Source organism: Haemaphysalis longicornis, unplaced genomic scaffold (assembly GCF_048455015.1).
Source record: "Haemaphysalis longicornis isolate Haplotype H1 unplaced genomic scaffold, Haemaphysalis longicornis Haplotype H1 scaffold_1, whole genome shotgun sequence".
Lineage (NCBI taxonomy): Eukaryota > Metazoa > Arthropoda > Arachnida > Ixodida > Ixodidae > Haemaphysalis > Haemaphysalis longicornis.
Genome location: NW_027526203.1, coordinates 188,444,532 through 188,459,873, shown reverse-complemented (window position 1 = coordinate 188,459,873; position 15,342 = coordinate 188,444,532). Strand labels below are relative to the sequence as shown.

Below are 15,342 nucleotides of genomic sequence, written 5' to 3'. Positions count from 1 at the left end.
CCGCTGCATATCGGTTTGGTTATCAGCTAAAAGAACAATGTCGTCTGCGTATAACATTCCCGGAATATGCTGTTGTACCACTTCGCTTTGTAGCATATGGGTTAGGCTAAACCCTACTTGACTTTCTTCCAGTTTCTTTTCTAACCGTGCCATGTAAAGCATGAACAGTATTGGGCTCAAAGGGCATCCCTGTTTCAGTCCCCGATGGATGTTGACCTGCTGTGCGCATTTCTGTACTTCCCAAGTAAGGTGCACTCTATTGTCTTTATAGATTGTATATTGTCTTTGTATTGTCTTTATTGAGGTGCACTCTATTATCTTTATTTCGCTCACTCTCTCCCAGTGCTCGGGAGGGAAATTTCGAAATAACGTACTTAGTGATTACAATGGTAGAAATGAATAATTAGCGGTAGCATAAATATGCTCTATAAAAGTGACCTCGGTGCTGTAGTCTGAAAGTTATCCTGGAGTGAATTACTGAAAATATTTTAACGCAGCCTTTTAAATACCTTTGTTTTATTTAAAGGAACTACCCTTTGGTGGCTCTTTTAAAGAGAATGGAAGAAACGTAAAAAAAAGACAAATTTAAAGCTGCATGACGCAGCAGTGGTGTATTCTGGGAAATACTAAAAACACATCACTAAATGTTGTAACTGCACGTAAGCATTGAAGAAAAACTGAAGGGGTAGCTTTGGTTGGCGGTCGCCCAACCCAACGGAGGCGTCCGCAAACGGCAGATGGCCTAAGAATCAGGTAAGACAATGCCCGGTGGGTCACATCATCATCACCAGCCTATCTACGCCAACTGCAGGACAAAGGACTCTCCCATTAATCTCCAGTTACCCCGGTCCTGGGCTAAATGCGACCAATTTATCCCCGCAAACTTTCTGATCTCATCTGCCCATCTAACTTTCTTCCACACTCTCCCACGCTTCCTTTGAGTTGGTGAGTCACAAATGCTCCATATCTTTGCTTTTGTATCTAGCCCATTTGTAAGTTTGCACTAAAACTGGCGTCTTCGAAATACGAACAAAGCAGGGTTTTTAGTAGACCAAACTTGTATTTTCTTTTCTCGGATCATTATAAACAGTGAGGTTCCGCCGGCGGCAAGCTTGGAGGGAACACGTCTTTGAAGATATTCCACCATTCCGTTGTAAATATTATATTCGGCAAATATTATATCAGGACGAAAGTTAATGTATAAGGAACATATTAGGAACGTACGGGAGGCTTCGACCCCCTGTACACTTTTCAGTGAACTTAATATGGCGCAATATTTTGAATTCATTCACTACTCCTGTAAAAACGGCTCGCTTTAAAAGCGATTGATTGAGCTGATTTATATTAGGTTTGTAGTATTCATATGTTTTTGATTTTGTACAGGAAATGGTTTGCAAATTCTGTTGGAACCCTGGAAAATCGGACTAGCGTTTGGGAGATAAAGGTTTCGTTATTTAAGTACTTCTGAAAGTGCCTAAACCCTTCGCTGTATTGTGACTCGATGTGATGTCGTTCGATACACTGGCTTCCTTGACATGGCATGGGGTGAACAGAATTGGATGTAATGGAATTGGACGAAACGGCCCTCGAAGATACGGCATTAGATAAATTGGCGCTCAATGAAATGTTTAGTGCCACGTCACGACCCGAGCTGACGTACAGTCTACCAAGCCAATCAAGGGCGTGCGATGCCACCACGTCGAGCAAGGCCCAAGTAATACCCCTGAACTGGCCGACGTGAAAGCTGAGAGCCGACGTGGTTGCCTAGTGGATTGCACTAATAATCTCTGACGTGTGTCACTGGTTGCCATATTAATGGGGTGTTCCAGCTATCATGCACCAAGGTTTGAAAAAAAAAAAAGGAATGGGGTTACCCGCCGAAAACCTAGTGCGCAATGTTTCCACTACAGTGGAGTAGCGGCGGGAAATATTAGTGGTTGATGAAATCGAACAAAATATTATAATTAACTATCTAACTCGAGAAGTACTGTCTTAATCATTGAAGTGTCCACGAGGCACTAGCAGTTATCTGCGAGAGTAGTCTTACTGTGGTATTTTCGGCGACGAACGTATTGCGGACTCATTTATTCTGAGTGAAAGAAACCCCGCGAAATAATAAAAATACCACGTGACAGTGCTCACACCCGCTTCATGAACCAGCACCCTGAAATAAGCTGATTTAAAGCAACTACTTTGACTGCCACACGGCCTATGAGACAGCGGAAAACCTTGATAATTGCATGAATGGAATCAGAAGCTACAGCAAGTTTCGCGGGGCGTGTGTAGCAGATAGTGCGCAAACTCGGTCGCTATTTGTTCTTTCTTTTTTTATTTTATTCTGGCTAACTTGGAGGCAGCCTGTTCGAGAACACTGCTTTGTAATGACGACGGGCACGCCGTCGCGTGGTATTTTTCGTATTTCGTGGCATTAATCACGTAAAACGGCGCAGTTGGGTGCCTCTTGTCGGCCACTAAAAGTACCTCATTGACACTTGAATAATAGGATAGTATTTCTGGAGCTAGATAATTAATTTCAACTAAGTATTTAAATCTCAATAACGAATAAATTAGTGGCCGCTACTCCACTGTGCTGGAAACATTATGCACTAGGTTTTCTTTGAGTAATGTGGTTTCTCTTTTCTTAAAATCTTGGTGCATGATAGCGGGGACACCCTGTATGCACGTTGGACCGTTACCTTCAACATCGCGTCATGGAACGCCGTTCATGGGACAAGTTTAAGAGAACGCCCTTTCATTGAACTGCGGACGGATGTTTCATGCAATGCATTTTTATTTTTATTGATGCCGTAAACTAAATGCGTATATATTTCATATTAAACAAATAATAATGACAATGGCGTACAAATTCTTGTAATTCTGCAAATGGCAACAGCAGGCAGAGGTGGGGAAAGGGGCATTTTCGAACAACCTGGCTGTGGACGGAGTGGAATATTGGCGTTCTGCAAAGTTAATTTACGTCTTAAAATTTGGGATATGATCAATTCTGATCATTTAGAAATAAAGGGGGCGTGTTTGTTCTTCCCGCTTGGGATCAAAATCTCTAATGCGAGGCACTAGAAGGAGCTGCTCGCAAGCGGCCGCTGCGAAGACCACATCAGTCTGGTTGAAAGGGCACGAAAAGCAGAAGAGGCTGATGGAGCCCTGCAACAAGGGTTCCGCCCCTGGTGAGCCCCGTCGGGAGCTGTATCACAGGGCACAAGACCCTGTTGATGTGCCGCACAACTATGCAAAACAGAGCTACAATAAACGTATTCCCAGTTCAGTTCAGCGCAATCCTTTGGGAACCAAATTTGCACATCACATTGGGATGGGGGAGGCTTCAGTGCTCGGTCTGCATGCACCTCGCGTGTGTGGCAAACTGCAGTATTTGGTGCCCCAACTTTAATCAGTGTTTACACGCTGAGTGGATATTGGCTCAATACGTAGGCCATACATTAGTAATACCTACTAAATATAGTTTGTATTCACTGGTGTGGCACACATGCGGAAACCATGCGCGTGCGGCGCCATGATTTTGCCCAACCGTCTGTGTTACTAGGGCGACGCCGCAGTGGTTACGCCGGGCTCTACGAGATGACAGTACTTGTCCGAACTGGCGCCCGTCAAAGCACAGCGCGTGACAACATCGAGCTGTTCGATGTTCCAAACTATGCCCACCGAACGAGAAGTAATACCTCAACGCCAAATACTGTTACGTGCAGAACCTTACGATTTACGTATCGCTAGACAGTTGAAATCGTCGCGCGACTAGGTAGAGTGGTAACACTACGGGGCCTATGTATTCGTGCAACTGCGTCGTGATGGACGAAGTCGCGTGCGTATGCAAGTTACAGCCGATTTCCGCTCAAGGTCTGTCACCGATTTAAGGACAACAACCAAAACATTGTAGCAAAAAATTTTGCCGCGCGGGAGCCAAGTTAAGCGATTTGTTCTAACGTCGCTTGCGATTCGCCAGCGCTTCTGCCGGCTGAGCATTTAGAGCAAGGTGCGGTTCCAGAGATGGTCTCGCATGCACTAGCTGCTACGCTACTATCGTAACTATTAAACTAAGTCGGCGTAGCGTGAAATATCTCTTCAAACCAGTATTTGCTTTTTGCGCTCAACCACACATCAGAGGGTACTTTGTGGCGACATCCGTGGTCGCAGGCAACTGCAGCGTTGGCCTCTTGCGCACCGTGTAGATTTCGTTCGCAGCCGCGGCCTCATTCTCCGGGGATACGAAGTGCTCGAGGGCAAGTAGAGAGGAACCACATAATGTGTGTGCGATTAATGATACATCTCTTGACACCACTGCCGAGAATCGGGTTGAGACGAGCCAGACGGTGTCCGCTAGTCTTTTTTTTTTGCTGTGAGATCAGGGAGCAAAGTGGATACGCAGGCACAGCGGGCACTGTCAAGGTGTTTTTAAGTGTTGCCAGCGGAGAAATCGCCCGCAATTTTTTTTAGTGAATACCATGCATACGTTAATCTATTCCGGGTAACCAACACTTTAGATGTTGAGATATGAGAATGAGTTCCACCGAGGAAGCCATAAGAATTCAATACTTTGCACAGTTCATAAAGAAGGGAACTCGAGGACACTTTCCTATATCGATCCCACCTTTCCGGGTCTTTAAGTCACAGGGTGTCGTCTTTACTTTTGGAAACAGATATATTCAGTTATGTATTGAAATCCTGAAGGATCATCTGTTGGGTAGGGTGATTTAATGCTTTAAATGGTGCGGTATTACCCTCATAAAGTTTTGAACAGCCATCTACAGCGCGTTGTGACATAAAAAATGGATCGTCGCATTCCTGTTTGCCGCGACTTTCTTTCTACGAGGGCACTCCTAACATCGCCTCAAACGTACTTTCTTTAACCTCGCGTTCAATCTTGTAGCAAACACTCCGAATGGGGTGTACGAATGCTTGGGTGCTGGAATGCGCACGTTCCCGCCTACTCTTTTTAAAGTTTTTGTAGTTCAGTTTACCGATAATTAAAATGTGAAAAACCGTGCCAACAGAAACACTGATGTAGCAATACAAGAGGACAAAGGTCACTGTAGAAATGTTAAAGTGATATGGTTACTAATAAGGAAAACAAATATTCAACGATGTGATGAGTAAAGGGTATAATTAAATTACAAACATTAAAAGGTTGAAAACACATGTACCAGTAGGGGAATGATGAAAATAAGCAGTCGGGGCAGCGGCACACAGAAGTGCCAGTGTACATAAGTACTCCACTAAAAGTACGCCATAGTTTGCAAGTGTTTTGAGGTGAATGAATGAAAATCATTTAAAAAGCTACAAACCTCACTTGACAGGGAGCGTGCCCTGATGCTTTAGAAGTTTTATTTTGTTTTGTAATGGTCAACGTGTATATGACAGTAATTATAACCGTGGTGTCTCCCTGTAGCCTTCTCGGTAGACGGTATTTTGTCGAAGAATTTTGAGACTACTGGGGAGCTGTATAAAAATGCCATGAATATTAAATTTACTCCTGGCGCTGATTTATGCTTAGTTAGCAGTAGCTAGGCATGGTACATCTTGAGAGGTAAATGTTAGCTCCTTAGTGGGACGGGCAGAAAATGGGCCCACTATTTTGCATTGCGAAAGCGCTTAAAGGCACCCTCAAGTGAGTTTGAACTTGTGCTCGTGTCTCTATTCCGTAAACCAGCTGAAACAAGCACACTTTCCCTCAGTTATCCGAGCGCTCAAGCCATATAAAATTTATGAATGGCAGCTCCACTCTTTTCTTTTGGAGATGCACTCTTGCACTGCGCGTTGCCATTCTGGAATCGCTGTTTTTATTTTCACCTAGCACTTCAAAGTCCTGTACAATACCTGGATTGTCACTTTTGATGCATTCACTTTCGTTTGTACTTATACCGTTGGGGGTTTCCCATGTTCACGTCTTCTTCATTAGTTTGCGGAATGTGTCCATTACACTGAGATTACTTTTCTCCGCAACGCAAATCAGTATATCTTCTCACCTGTTGCCACTTACTATTCCGAAGTTTCTCTATAACCTTTCGCCCACTTCTCACCTCTTTGTTGGAAAGGATCCCGTCACAGTCGTGAACCATTCTGCTCTTTTGTTCATTGCTCATTCGACATCCTCATAGAAACTGTCTACTGTCATTGTAGCTACATTCTGGTGCATGGGCTCGCAGTATATTTCTCCTGTATCAGCCTGTTCAGCTTTATCACAACGGCTGCGGCTATTTCGTTTCTGCTGAAGGATCCTCCACGTTCCCTGCTAATTCTCTGTGTATCAAGAATAGTATAGGTGTCACATGATAGCAGCAATGCCGAGCATGCACGTCTGTTGTTACTTGGCTACAGTAGTTTTGACTCATAGTTACCAGATTACTCTTGAGCGTAGTAGTAGCAGTGGGATTCCGAAGCAGCCCTGCCATGGTCGGGATGTAAAAATCACACTTATAAATGCAATCTAAATGCAAAAATGAGGAAATAGTGATTTTCTAACTGCTGGACCGTGCAGAGTGGAGCAAACGCATAAAATTTTGGCGCGACCCCGCGAAATCAGTAAGGTCCTTGTGGTCTGCCTTATGACTACCGTTGCCGGATATGCATAATGCTTAGGTATACATCGTAGCATTAAAAACAAAAGAATATTTTTTAACAAAAGCACTGCATGTGCATAGCTGGAACTCACTGATGCGTGCATGCACGGGTCCCTATAAACTTAAGATTTGTTATGCTAACGGCATTCTCTGTCTGAAAATGATGGTGACATGGACGGATCGGCGAAAATGACGTACCGATCAGAAATGTGGCCCATGGTGATTCCCCCTGCGAGGAACCCGAAAAAAGCGATGCTGGTTATGACGGACCGCTTCCAGTCGTTGCCACAGACTAAGTTCCACTGCGAAAATAGAGCAAAAAATCAATCAGTGCACAGGCGTGATTTCGAATAAAAAGCAGTTAGCAGAATAAAAAGCAATAAAATAGGGGCCAACGGCACTGCGAAAAGAAAAAAATGGATACGCCAGTAAAATTGGGTTAAAATGAATAGAAAGTAATACGTGAAGACAATCCATCTAGGTAGACATAGGCATGCGCAGGGCACCACCTGTTCGGAGAGGGCGCAGTTCTCTTCAGAGTGACTCCCTCCCCCCCTCACATTCAAACACAACAGGAGACGGCGGATTGGTAGGATTGAGCAGAGGGTGGCTACATAAAATCCAGGACATAGCAGTTGCACGCATTCTTTTAAAAATATATATTGGCCGCAAAATGCAATGTCCATAAAAAGGTCGAGTGCAATCACGCCAGCTTGTCTCCTCCCCCCGTCCGGTAAATAACTTTTTTAAAGACGATCCTTATTGTTGCAACCCCCTGTATTATGAAATTCACGTTCGGTGCTCTCGTCCTTAGGCAAACGTAGATCTTTGCTTTCCGCACATTCGACCTGGGAAAATCTTCGTAACAAAGAATGCAAGCGCGCTTAGCGGTTAGAGCGGAATTTTATATTTAAAATAATTTTCGTGTGGTGCTATGTTCGCAAATTTTTTTCATACCGCGAAATTCGCAGAAATTTTGTTCGGGCGAAAAGAGTGTTAAATAACGTGGGTGAAAGGTCAAGGTTCCATTACCCAGGCGGCACAGAAAGTGTGTCCCAAGACCGGCTCGTCTATGGCTGCTTTCTAGCATGTCCGGCCAGCATCCAGGTTCTGGCAGCCACTGATCATACAATCAACGGCCAAAATTCGGCAACCAGCGCTTCGATATTTCTCCGGCCGCCCGTGTTCAGACGCACAATGGCAGCTGCCCGGCTGCCAGATATTCAGTTGCCTTTCGGCTGCCGATGTTCAGAAAGAAATCGGCCGGAGTACGGCTTTAGGGCATCCGTTTTTCCTTCGGGAAGCGGTGTTCAGCCGAAGCACGGCAAGGGACCGGCCACAGGATATCCGTATTCTTGTGACAGTTGGTGTTCCAAAGGAGACCGGCCGTAGCGCGGCTGCCGCGCATCCGCTCTTTCAACGGTGAACCGCGCGTCCGGCAGTAGAATATCTGTTTTCTTCGGGCAGCCGGTGTTATAAAGGAGACCGACCGACTTACGGCCTCAGAATGTACGTTTTTCATTTGGTTAGCGGTCCTCGGCCGAATTACGGCAAGCGAACGGCCGCAGAATTTTCGGCAACCGGTGTTCAAGAGGAGACCGGCCTTCGCAACGTATCAGGTTATACGTCATTATGCGAACGACGGCGCGCGTGTGGGGCCGATAATTGATGCACAGACGTGCTTGGAAGAAGACCCGCCGATGTAGGACCGGTTTTTCCCTGGGTGAAGAAAGAGCCATTAGGGAGTCGAATGGCGCAGACACGTTTTTCATCCGCTCGGTGTTTCTGCGTTTTAAATGAACGAACTACGTTTGTCAAACAGTAATGAGTGTTCTAGGTGAACGGGCAAGGTGCAAGGACTCACTGGAAATTACCAGGGAAATGTTTAGGCCTTCGAAATGCCATTTACTGCCACATTAAGACTGTGCCACACCGACGGGTGAGCTAAGCCTCGCCAGTCATAGCCGCTACAACATCTCGCCCGTCGGCTTCGTCGACGCATCAGCTCGAGGCTATTCGCCCCCTCAAGAAATGGAGACCATTGGAGACATCGACCCGGCAGCGATGTCCGACCCGAGATGGCGGTGGTTCACCAAAATAAGTGACCTTAAAGGGTGTCGAGCAAGCGGCCACCACGCAGGTGCTCAACCGGCGCCATGTCAAGGACTCCCCACCAAAGAAAGGCAAGGGCGCGCAAAAGCGCAAGTTTCCGGCTATTCTTCTCACAATAATACAGCGAAAAACACTGTGCACTATATTGTTTGTGATAAACCTAGAAGAGGCTAAGCTCGTGCATTGGTATGCTCAACTTTGTGCCCGGCACTATGTTACTTGATGGGATTTTATGACTGCCTATTTAGAAACAAGTGTTATTTTTAATTTGCCATAACAACAGAGCCTTGTGAATGACGAAGCCCGGATGTTAATTTAGTTGCGGTGTTTGAAATTGAGATTAGCTACACTTAGGAGATGACTCATTTGGTTAAACATAATCGCCAGGATCATAGCAAACACGGATTTTGTCGGGTTTTTCTTGCTCAACGCAGCTTGTTGAGTTCACGCACGATTTGGCTATAGCAATAGATAAGCTTAAAGTAGCTGACTATTTTCTTGTGCGGCAAAAAAGCATTTTACGGTGTTTCTTATCACCTTCTTGTTAGTACATTGCGGGCAATAAACCGAATGAATAGGTTATTGCATGGATAGCACTAAAACAGCAGTTTGTCGCTCTCAATGGTTGTTCGTCCGGATATGTTCCGCGGCCTCAGGAATTCCCCAAGGCTCAGTTGCGGGCACTCTTTTGTTTGTGTGGCCTCAAATCTTTGTTAAAAATGTTCGCGAATGACTGTGTAATTTACAGGACTATAGCGAATGAACGGGATTCCCAATACTTGCAGCATGATTCAAATTGTGGCGGCGCCCCAGCAGCTTGCGTCGTCTGCTGCCGCAAACGGGCACGCTCCAGGAACGATGACGCTGGGGCTGAGCCACGAGTGGCGAGTGCGGACCACGAGCTTGCGGTGCGCGCTGGGCACGAGCGTGGAATAAAGCGGGGACCCCAGTTTGGGTCCACGGCGCTGTAGCGTGCAGACGTGTGTCTTCGCTCCTCTCTGTCGCTGTCGCGACAAAATTAATAACATCCTGGTCTGCTGATTCAGAAAAGTCGTTAAATCTTAAAAAGTGTGGTAACGTCAACTTTACAAGAAAAGCTTCATTCCAATTAAATGCGTATACAGTAAATTACACTGCTTTAAGAACGGCCGGGGAATATAAATAACGAGGAGTTTATTTAACGAGTTGTTAGAGAAATAGGCACGTTCACGACATAAAAGTTACGGCTGCACGTGTTTTTGGCTTTCCGAGATAAAATTTCAGCGAACGTCCACCTAACTTAAACGAACAACCGTATTTCACTCATGTGCGCTCAATGTAGGAGTACGCATGTGTTTTCTGGTATCCCTACAGCAAAGAGCTGGTTGATACGCTCGAAAACATACAGAATAGGGCAGTGTGGTTCGTATTAGGTATTGGCACTGTCAACTTAGGATGAGGGAAAGTAAAAATAAACTTAAATGGTAAGACGCGAAAGATCATAGACGAAACCTGAGGTTGAAATTTTTTCGTAATATCTATCATTCGAAAACTAAAATAGAAGGGGAGAAGTATATCCAAGCGCCATTCTACATATCCCAAAGTGGCATCGGTAGCTTGAAGCAAATTATTAACTTGTCTTTAAGGTTTGATTTTATTTTAGATCAAGATTAGAGTGTAATTATCTTCCACGTATGATTTTATCCACTGTTTATAATGACGACTTTCACCGCGCTTAGTAGAATTATTTTGTTATTTGGTCTCATATTTGATGCTTAGTGTTATTTATCTCCCTGCTGTAATGCATGCAAGGGCAAGCAGGTATCAAATAAATAAATAAATAAATAACTGAACAAATCAATAAATAAACAAATAAATAAATGAATAAATAAATAAACTTGCGGAGCCGCAAGTTCGCCTCCGACGGGTTGAGAACCCTACGCATTCAAACTTGACCAATGAAATATTTATTGCTTTATTCGTTGCAGTATGCAAGGTTTGCTGTACGAATACTAGAATTGCGAAGTTATTTGTTTGAAAGAAAATATGAAACTCTTGTCTTACGCCTTTCCTTGCGTGAACACAGTGGGATACAACTGCAGCCATCTGAAGAAGGGCGTCATTCGCAACACGTCTAGAATTTTCTTAACGTAGTACGACTTTAGAGGAAAATTAAGTTATTTTGGACTATTAAGGAGTGTGCACGTAACTCGTGAAAACAACATAAAAATATATTGAAACTGAAAGTACTTCTTTGATCTCTTCTAGGATCAGCCCTGTGAAAGATCATCAGAAAAGCTGATCGACTAGAATATTTCTTTGCAAGAAAAATGCGCAAATACTGGACGTACTTTTTGTGTGAAGTAAATTATATCGAATGCTGCTGAGTGTTTTGTGGAGCACCGAACCGCTTCGTAAAGGCATTCGCACCGGTTTTATATAGAAAAAAACTGGTCAAGCAGCTGTTTTAAAAATAATTGATTTAGTCACAGCATGAAGATATTGTCTTAACACAAATTGCCTCAAAGCGGCACTTTCATCTTTGTGAAATTCAACCCACTAAAGTATGCGCCTTCCGCCTCCGTTTACCCCCCCCCCCCCCCCCATCCTTCCTTGTTTATTACAGGTAAGCCGCCCCACAGAAGATATCAGGACCTGGACAATAAATCTATTCCAGCTCTGCAAAGAAATGAATATTTGCTGTATTCGACAGTAAATGAGGCACAGCTATTAAAGGAACGACCATTTGTGAGCACTGTTGAACAAATTAATTTTGGTGCAAACTGACGCTGATCATTAATCCAGGCTGCGCTCAAGGCTGGACGGCTGGTGGGTGCACGCGGGCTCACTTTGATGTGGGTGCAGTGGACGCAAAATGGCGGGTTTGTGCTGCTGGACAGCGCAATTGAGTCATCTGCTTGCGCTGCATGCAGTGGTCGCCCACCGGCCTCAGTACAGTTAACGTACTGTGGCTGAACTACAATGCCCGTAGTACGGCCGAATTTCCTGTAGCTTTAGTCCGGCTGGAGTCCGACGACCGCATCTCGGCTGTCCTCCGGTGGCCGTACTTCGGCCGCACACGGGTGGCTTTGGGATGGCCGGAGCCGTACGGCTGGAATCTGGCCGTATGAACGTAAGCCGTTCGACTGGCCGTCGGACACTGGCCGTTTGACAGTGATGAGAGTACGCCCGTATACGGCCAAAAGGCCCACATTTGGACACGGGCTGAACATGGTTGCCGGAGAAAGGCCGGGCAGAAAATCACCGGCCGAAGTACACCGGCTTGAGTAAGGCCGAACAGTCCTGTGCTGCCTGGGTAAATACTAAGCCTAAGACCTTAAGGAAGGTATATTTCATTTTATTTAAAAGTCATCAGACGTTTTTAGCCCTTCCACAGCCGTTTGGGGGGGGGGGGGGGGGGGTGGCTCACTTGGCTCCACCCTTCCCAGAGTGCACGCCTATAAGTGTGAATTAAGAACCCGAAGAAGAAAAAAAACAAACAATATATATCTGCATTTGGGACTCCTCTAACATTCGTCATACCATGCATTACTTCTGTTCTACACTCTTTTATTACTCACTCTCGTGTTGCCAGTGGCTAGCTCGTAGCTTAGCTCAGAACCTACACCAACAACGAGATTCGCTCTGTAAAATCATTTGTATGGACTGAATGAACCCCTCCTTAACTAGTGCGGCCGTGTATAGTAGCAAATACGATTTCTTCTCATTCTAAGCCACCTGAACAAATAAGGACACAACAAAAGCAGCTGCTTGAAGAAGCTCGTATAGGGGCCCGAACGTGGGACAGGTGGCGCTGCTGGCGCCGTTCAACAGCGCCACCAGCGGAAGAAAATCGCAAAACTGAACTGGGTATTTCCTGGCGTGTGAATGTGGAGCACCGTGTTTACGTGCAGTTTAAAAGTGCAACCGCTCGTTACCGTGATGATGTTGGTCACGTGACACGCACAGTTTTTGCCAGAAACTGGGTCCGGGCGACGCGCGTTCATTTTAATTACGTAAAATTTGGTTAATTAATTAATTAGTGGTCATTGACTGGGTAAAGTCAAATTGATGTCATTAGGGCATGTGAGGTATCAAATTGAAGGTCTTAATGAGTGGAATCACGTGGGACAAGTTAAAAATTGCTTCCTGGTCATAGTCATGAGATAGTCATGTGAGTCATAGATTGGGTTAAAAGTCAAAGTGGTGCCACTAGGGCTTGTGGGGTATCGAATTAAAGGTCTCGATTAGGGGAATCATGGGGCACAAAGTAAAATTCGCTTCCTGGTCATAGTCATGAGACAGTCATGTGAGTCATTGATTGGGTTAACAGTCAATGTGAGGCCACTAGGGCTTGTGGGGTATCAAATTAAAGGTCTCAATGAGTGGAATCGCGTGGGACAAGTTAAAAATTGCTTCCTGGTCATAGTCATGAGACAGTCATGTGAGTCATGGATTAGGTTAAAAGTCAATGTGAGGCCACTACGGGTTGTGAGGTATCAAATTAAAGGTCTTAATGAGTGGAATCGCGTGGGACAAGTTAAAAATTGCTTCCTGGTCATAGTCATGAGACAGTCATGTGAGTCATAGATTGGGTTAAAAGGCAATGTGAGGTCACTAGGGCTTGTGAGGTATCAAATTAAAGGTCTCGATGAGTGGAATCGCGTGGGACAAGTTAAAAATTGTTTCCTGGTCATAGTCATGAGATAGTCATGTGAGTCATACATTGGGTTAAAAGTCAAAGTGGTGCCACTAGGGCTTGTGAGGTATCAAATTAAAGGTCTCGCTGAGTAGAATAATGGGGGACAAGTTAAAAATTGCTTCCTGGTCATAGTCGTGAGACAGTCATGTGAGTCATAGATTGGGTTAAAAGGCAATGTGAGGTCACTAGGGCTTGTGAGGTATCAAATTAAAGGTCTCGATGAGTGGAATCGCGTGGGACAAGTTAAAAATTGTTTCCTTGTCATAGTCATGAGATAGTCATGTGAGTCATACATTGGGTTAAAAGTCAAAGTGGTGCCACTAGGGCTTGTGAGGTATCAAATTAAAGGTCTCGCTGAGTAGAATAATGGGGGACAAGTTAAAAATTGCTTCCTGGTCATAGTCGTGAGACAGTCATGTGAGTCATGGATTAGGTTAAAAGTCAAAATGGTGCCACTAGGGGTTGTGAGGTATCAAATTAAAGGTCTTAATGAGTGGAATCATGTAGGACAAGTTAAAAATTGCTTCCTGGTCATAGTCATGAGACAGTCATGTGAGTCATAGATTGGGTTAAAAGTCAAAGTGGTGCCACTAGGGCTTGTGGGGTATCGAATTAAAGGCCTCGATTAGGGGAATTAAGGGGGACAACGTAAAATTCGCTTCCTGGTCATAGTCATGAGACAGTCATGTGAGTCATTAATTGGGTTAACAGTCAATGTGGTGCCACTAGGGCTTGTGGGGTATCAAATTAGAGGTCTCGATGACTGGAATCGCGTGGGACAAGTTAAAAATTGCTTCCTAGTCATAGACATGAGACAGTCATGTGAGTCATGGATTAGGTTAAAAGTCAATGTGAGGCCACTACGGGTTGTGAGGTATCAAATTAAAGGTCTTAATGAGTGGAATCGCGTGGGACAAGTTAAAAATTGCTTCCTGGTCATAGTTATGAGACAGTCATATGAGTCATAGATTGGGTTAAAAGTCAAAATGGTGCCACTAGGGCTTGTGAGGTATCAAATTAAAGGTCTCGATGAGTGGAATCATGGGGCACAAAGTAAAATTCGCTTCCTGGTCATAGTCATGAGACAGTCATGTGAGTCATGGATTAGGTTAAAAGGCAATGTGAGGTACTAGGGTTTGTGAGGTATCAAATTAAAGCTCTTAATGAGTGGAATCACGTGGGACAAGTTAAAAATTGTTTCCTGGTCATAGTCATGAGACAGTCATATGATTCATAGATTGGGTTAAAAGTCAAAGTGGTGCCACTAGGGCTTGTGAGGTATCAAATTAAAGGTCTCGATGAGGGGAATCACGTGGGGCAAATTAAAAATTGCTTTCTTGTTATAGTCATGAGATAGTCACGTGAGTCACAAATTGGGTAAAAGTCAATGTGAGGCCACTAGGGGTTGTGAGGTATCAAATTAAAGGTCTTAATGAGTGGAATCACGTGGGACAAGTTAAAAATTGCTTACTGGTCATAGTCATGAGACAGTCATATGAGTCATAGATTGCGTTAAAAGTCAAAGTGGTGTCACTAGGGCTTGTGAGGTATCAAATTAAAGGTCTCGATGAGGGGAATCACGTGGGACAAATTAAAAGTTGCTTTCTTGTTATAGTCATGAGATGGTAAATGTGAGTCACAAATTGGTTTAAAAGTCAAAGTGGTGCCAGTAGGGGTTGTGAGGTATCAAATGAAAGGTCTCGATGAGGGGAATCACATGTGACTAATTAAAAATTGCTTCCTAGTTATACTCATAAGATAGTCACGTGAGTCATAGGTTGGGTTAAACGTGAGTGTGACGCTACTGGGGCTTGGGGGAGATCAAATGAAAGGTCTCCATCTAGAATGTTTTCATACAATCTATTTTTTGAAAAGATAACGAAGGAATATCTTTAAATAAAGTTAGAAAGATCACCAGTTTAGGTGACATCAGTTGATATTACAAGCCGACATAAGTCC

The 15,342-nt window shown here is 44.4% G+C and overlaps 1 protein-coding gene across 2 annotated transcripts in view; it reads right to left on the bottom strand.

Moving 5' to 3' along the window:
- The window catches only part of LOC144167644 (organic cation transporter protein-like), a 149,983-nt gene that overhangs the window by 59,041 nt on the left and 75,600 nt on the right, over window positions 1-15,342 (bottom strand). For both annotated transcript variants that reach the window (XM_077696836.1, XM_077696844.1), the window contains exon 3: window positions 6,789-6,892. In XM_077696836.1, coding sequence (XP_077552962.1) covers window positions 6,789-6,892 — 104 coding nt within the window. The remainder of the gene's footprint in view (window positions 1-6,788; window positions 6,893-15,342) is intronic.